This window comes from Natator depressus, chromosome 20 (genome assembly GCF_965152275.1).
Source record: "Natator depressus isolate rNatDep1 chromosome 20, rNatDep2.hap1, whole genome shotgun sequence".
NCBI classification, from domain to species: Eukaryota; Metazoa; Chordata; order Testudines; family Cheloniidae; genus Natator; species Natator depressus.
In genome coordinates, this window is record NC_134253.1 from 17,983,926 (window position 1) to 17,989,847 (window position 5,922).

At 47.3% G+C, this 5,922-nt stretch overlaps 1 protein-coding gene across 1 annotated transcript; it reads right to left on the reverse strand.

Annotated features, from left to right (window-relative positions):
• Positions 1–389: 389 nt before the first annotated feature.
• LOC141975309 (protein maestro-like) lies at positions 390–5,597 on the reverse strand. The gene is made up of 5 exons (XM_074935606.1): positions 5,532–5,597; positions 3,259–3,405; positions 1,896–2,078; positions 922–1,014; positions 390–410 (listed from the first exon to the last, which is right to left on the reverse strand). The coding sequence occupies exons 2-5, from the start codon at positions 3,400–3,402 to the stop codon at positions 390–392; spliced, it is 441 nt and encodes a 146-aa protein (XP_074791707.1). The 5' UTR covers positions 3,403–3,405; positions 5,532–5,597.
• Between the last annotated feature and the right edge of the window lie 325 nt (positions 5,598–5,922).

Here is a 5,922-nt window from a genome sequence, read left to right on the forward strand (position 1 = left end):
CCAGCACATGCTTTTACGAGCCACAGGTAAATCAGAGAAAGAACCGGTGACTGGGTGGACGTGGGAAAAATGGGGATCTGTGGCAGATTTACATTTCCCGTCACCCTCAGTCATATATCCCACTCTGACCGTTATTTCCATTACCCATCACACGTCCCCCCCACACCTCTACACCACCACATGCCACTCCAGTCAAGAATCTCAGACACTTCAACAGCTCACTCACAAGGTGTCTGCAAATGTCCACCTGGAGCTCTTCAGGCTTCAGCTCGGCTGTGCCATCAAGGTGTTGATTCATGGCAGTTTGGAGCCTCTTCAGTCCCAAAAACGGGACACAGAGGTGAAACGTAGCTCTGCATTCCTGAAAAAAAGAAAGCGTGTCACACCATTTAATTGTTCCCTACCGAGTGCTATGGTCGTTCAAAGGGAACTCATCTGCTTGACTGCTCATCTATTCCAGGATAAAAAGGGATTCATCTGGATGTAATTGGCAGAAAACATGCAGGAATGACTAATAGAGGGGAGAGATTCCGCTGCAACCTGGAGGTAGCATCAATGTCTTTTTGGAACAGATCTACCTATGAAAGCTGCTTCACCAGGTCTCTCTTCTGTTCTGGGGAGGCAGGGGCCTGGGGTGCAGAGACAGACAGGAATAGAGAGCTGTCGGGCTCAGACCCATGACCTATCCTGGATTCTGGTGAGGCAGCCATGGAGCAACCTGGCGGGAACTGACTCAGCAGGAGGGCAATGAACTGAGGGGAGAATTTGGGCCTCCACAGCAGGCAGGAATAGCAGAGCTCCCCTGGCATTGTGAGGAAGATTCCTTTGGCTTAGTAAATAAGTCACTCTCGGTCTTACCACTGAAACCCTGGGGTTCGGGTCTTGCAGGTGCAGCAGAAGTGTGACCCAGCTCTGTCTAACCTGCTCGGCGAAATAGCCCTTCCATTTTCTTTTGGTCAGGCGGGCCAGGATGCCAAACAGGACAAAGGACAATAAACGAAGAGCATCGTCCTCCTACAGCCAAGAAAGCCCCACAAGTTAGTAACTAAGGGACAATCACATCATTACTTCGCACAGACATCTCTTCTACGCTAAAGTCGAGGGATTCCAACTACAGCTAGTCGGAAACACTTTCATGAACTAATTTTTGATTCGAATTTGCTGATTCATCAAACTATTTTAGCGACAGTTCCATTTGGATGAAATTCCTCCAGAAGCCAGGCAGGGGTCCTTCGAAACCTGCCTGCTGTCTTGCCAGTGCACCCATTCAGCTCCTTGGAAGCCCATCTAGCAGGCTGACTGGGATCGTGGGCTTCCAAACCCCCAGCGTCTGGGACTCCAGCTCTCAAATTGGCAACTCCCTGGCACTTCTAGCTCCCACAGTTTCCTGGGTTCCCAGCACCGGGATAGTCTGAGAGCAGACTGCCCGGACCCAAGGCTTTCAATAGAGCTCGGCTGAGAATAGTCATTCTGTTTCACAAAGAGTTTTGAAGTTTGGGGAGAGGGATTCCCACAAATAGGAACAAAACCAAAATTTGAAATCTCAAAATTCTCTGCAAAACGGAATCATGCCAACCCTCTCACGTAAAAATGGTATAGAGCAGGCCCAACACTCTCTATTGTACCTTGGAACCCCCTTTTCATGGTTATCTAGCTACCTAATCTAGTATTCAGACTTTCTTTGAGGTTCTCAGTGGCAAGAAAGAAGAACAGAAGGGGGAGACTGTGGGAGCAGGGATGTCATCCCCATCCTCCTAATGTTCTCCTCCTCCGTAAAACACCTCTCTTCCCTGGGGCCGAAACATCTCTTCACTCTGACATGAGCAATGCCCAGGGAGTAAATGGAGTCTAATCAAGATCGGTTGAACTGGGGCTGGAGAGTTCTGGTCACATACGTTGTCAAAGTAGGTCCGGATCTGTTGGGTGAGGTCTCTGAAGGAAGAACCTATGTCCTTCTCTTTCAGCTCCTTCAGGACTTTGGCCACTGCTTTCATGCTCTCGCCAATGACTTCAGAACTGAAAGGGTCACTTAAGGCCCTGATCAGTATGACCATAAGAAACTTCTTGTGCTTTTTCACCTGGACAAACATACGACATTAAAGAACACTTATCCCTGATCACACTTCTAATACGTTTTCTTTAGCATTATGAAGCTGTGGGAATTTCATATCCCCCTTCCACCCCCGGGAGACCTATAGCTATATTTCAGACCAGGTTTGAGCTACAATGAGCCAAACTTGGGGCCATAATACACCTGTGTCATCCTATTATTAGATTCCTAGTTACTTAGATTCCAAGGCCAAAAGGAACCCTTGTGATTATCCGGTCTGACCTCCTGCATAACATTGAACTTCCCCGAAATAGACTCTGTTGGAACTAGAGTGTATCTTTTAGAAAAACGTTCAATCTTGATTTTAAAATTGCTAGTGACAGAGAATCCACTACAACCCTTGGTAAATTGTTCCAATGGTTAATTAAAATTACCATTAAAAATCAATGCCTTATTACCAGTCTGAATTAGTCTAGCTTCATTTTCCCCCATTGAATCTTCTTATCCCTTTGTTTGCTAATGGGAAGAACCCATTCTCAAAATGTGCTCCCCATGTGAGTAGTTCTAGACTGTCCTCAAGTCACTCCTTAACCTTCTCTTTGTAAAGCTAAATAGATTGAGCTCCCTGAGTCTATCACTAGAGGTATCTTTTCCAATCCTTTGAGAATTCTTGGGACTCTTCTCTGAATCCTCTCTAATTTATCAGCATCCTTCTTGAATTGTGGACACCTGATCTGGACACAGCATTCCAGCAGTGCTCACATGAGTGTCATATTCAGAGGGAAAAGAACTTCTTTACTCTTAGTCAAGATTCCTCTCTTTATGCCTCTAAGGATCATTTCAGCCCTTTTGGCCACAACTTCGCATTGGGACACCTTATGTTCAACTGATTCTCTGCCATGACTCAAGTGGTTTTCAGCATCATTGCTTCTTGGGATAGAGTCTCTCATCCTGTAAGTATGGCCTGCATTTTTTGTTCCTAGATGGAGACATTTACACATGGTCATATTAAAGTGCACAGATTGTTTGCTTATGCCCAGCTTAGCAAAGGATCTAGCTTGCTCTGTATTGATTGCAAAGAGGTTACTCGGGTATGTGGGAGAGCAGAATTTGGCCTAGTGCATTGTGTGCAGCCTCTGTAAACTCCGAACAACTGTTTCCCTTGGTTTCTCTAGTTATGCTGCATTCTAGTCAGTCTTCTCTCTTACCTTCTCAGGTGCCCCATAGACTAAATTTCCCAGGCCTCTTACAGCCATCTGCCGGACAATGCTGTTCCTATCATGGGACTTTTCTTCCAAGATGTGTAAGACTGGCTTAAGGAACTTCTTCTCCCTGAGCATGGGATCACTCATTAGCTGAAAGAAAATCAACCTGTCCATTAGCCCCAATATGATCGTTAAGATTGGGAATAGAATTTGAGCAGACATGTCATACACTAAAAACAACAAGGAGTCCTCCTACAGCCCCAGTCTTGAGGATACAGACAAATATGGCTACCCCTCTGATACTTGGCACATAATACACTGTAACTTTAGTATTCCACACAAATGAGAAAGGTCTACAAAACATGGAGCTTTCCTTTTGGGCACTAGAATAGGGATCCACTCACCTCTTGAGAGCCTCTTAGTGGCTGGGTATGGTATCACAGTCCTCTTCTCACCCCTGGTGCACCCTGCCAGCCGTCCTCAGTGAGTCTTCTGTGGCTCAGGCCTCTGGCTGAGTCCCAAAGTCCAAATGAACCCCTTCTGGGGTAGTCCAAAACAGTCCCATTGCCCTCACTAGGGTCTCCAGCCCCAGCTCTGGGTCCTTTACATTCTGCCCTTTGTTCAAGCTCTCCATTAGCATTGTCCCCTCCATGGGGCTTATGCCACTGTTGGTGGTAGGGGAACCTGGGCCTGCCCCTAACTCTGGGTTCCAAACCATTTATCCTATAAACAGGAGCTAGGCACTGCTTGATTTCAGTTCATTGTCGCTTCTTCCTACCTGCCACTTTTAGCTTCACCCTCACCTCAGGGTTAAAGTTCTTCGGGACTCTCTTCCTGAAAACCCAGCTTAAGTAAAGGCTGCCAGAATCAAACTCTGGCTGTCCCCTGAATTTCTGTGGCCAGAGAGCAGCGCCCTTTCTTGTCCCTCCAGTTCCTGCCAGAAACTGACCTGCTAAAGCCCTTCATAGAATCATAGAATCATAGAATATCAGGGTTGGAAGGGACCTCAGGAAGTCATCTAGTCCAACCCCCTGCTCAAAGCAGGACCAATCCCCAATCAAATCATCCCAGCCAGGGCTTTGTCAAGCCTGACCTTAAAAACTTCCAAGGAAGGAGATTCTACCACCTCCCTAGGTAACGCATTCCAGTGTTTCACCACCCTCCTAGTGAAAAAGTTTTTCCTAATATCCAACCTAAACCTCCCCCACTGCAACTTGAGACCATTACTCCTTGTCCTGTCCTCTTCTACCACTGAGAATAGTCTAGAACCATCATCTCTGGAACCACCTCTCAGGTAGTTGAAAGCAGCTATCAAATCCCCCCTCATTCTTCTCTTCCGTAGACTAAACATTCCCAGTTCCTTCAGCCTCTCCTCATTCAGCTCCTTTTAGCCGAGCCTGATGGGCTCGGATTGGCTGCTTTCATGAGGCCTCTCTAGAGAGAGCCACATTGGGGGCTCTTTTCCTGGGGTAGGGTGCAGTAGGACCACAGGGCCTCTTGTAAGGAGCCTTAAAGCCCAGGTACAGCCCATCACAGGCACAGAGAGGTTGTTTTTCTTAGAAGCAGATAAGCCCCGAAGATAGTTGCTTAGCATAAGTGGGAAATATGATGCAGATGTTGGAGGAAGACTGTGGAAAGGGAGGATGCTCCAGCAGGTATCCCCACACTAGCCTAGGACTTAGGAGACCCAGGTTCCATTTCCTGCTCCCTCAAAGACTTCCTGTGTGACCTTGGGCAAGTCACTTAGCCCTTCTGTGCATCAGTTCCCTGCCTGTAAAATAGGAAACATAGTGCTTCCCTACCTCGCAGGAGTGTGGTGGGGATACAGACATTAAAGAGTTTGGAGGTCCTCAGATACTAGAGTAATGAGAACCTAAGATAGACATCAATGTAGTTGTAGGTTGCTTGGTTGGTAGTATTAGGACGCTCGGTTCATTCAGAAGATGTGCTGAGCTAAACCAAAATCAGGAGCTGTTGGTTAGGATCAGCACTAGGACTTGGCAGAAGAGGTCCACTCATCCAAACTCTGTCCGTATCTCTCTCAGCCAGCACCTGTGGTTGTGTAGCTAGTATAGGCAATGACGGCAATAAAAACCACAGAGAGAGAAGGACTCAGAAAGGTATCGTGAAGTTCCTGGTGAGGTTTCCATATAAAGGAGGAGCTATTCTACTGTCTAAACTGACAATTACTCCTATGAACTGAACTGTACAACTCCCGAAAGAAAGGCAGACAAGAGTCTAATGGTGAAACTGCTCTTCAGAGCCCTGTGTCTTACCTGGGCAAGGAAAGCTGTGCTGGTGACTCGGTGGTTTTCTGAGGGGGAATTCACCCAGGGGAGGAGGCTCTGTATGATCTCAGGTGTTATGAGTCCAGATCTTAGCAGAAGACTGGAAGACAAAAGAAACCGCTCATGGGCTAGATTGCACACTTCAAAAACTCAGCTGCTCTGAGCATACAGCTCTGATAGCTAGGAGTGGGAGCTGTGTGTTTCCACCCAGGACACCCCCGCACCCCCCGCCCACAAAGCTATAAACGGGAGGTTCCCTCTCAGCCACTCTAGTGGCTACTCATTCCCAAGGATAAAATGATGCCTCCTAGATCTCTTACCTCACCAGCAGACACACTCCCTCATGGTGAGTCTTGGGGTTTTCCACAAGAGTCCAAGT

What these genes read in the sequence shown, in the direction of transcription:
- LOC141975309 (XM_074935606.1), bottom strand. Translation starts at nt 3,402, where the DNA reads ATGAGTGATCCCATGCTCAGGGAGAAGAAGTTCCTTAAGCCAGTCTTA. An exon ending in TCTATGGGGCACCTGAGAAG is followed by an intron (nt 2,079 to 3,258) that starts GTAAGAGAGAAG and finishes ATGTTTGTCCAG; the next exon opens with GTGAAAAAGCACAAGAAGTT. An exon ending in TCCGGACCTACTTTGACAAC is followed by an intron (nt 1,015 to 1,895) that starts GTATGTGACCAG and finishes TCTTGGCTGTAG; the next exon opens with GAGGACGATGCTCTTCGTTT.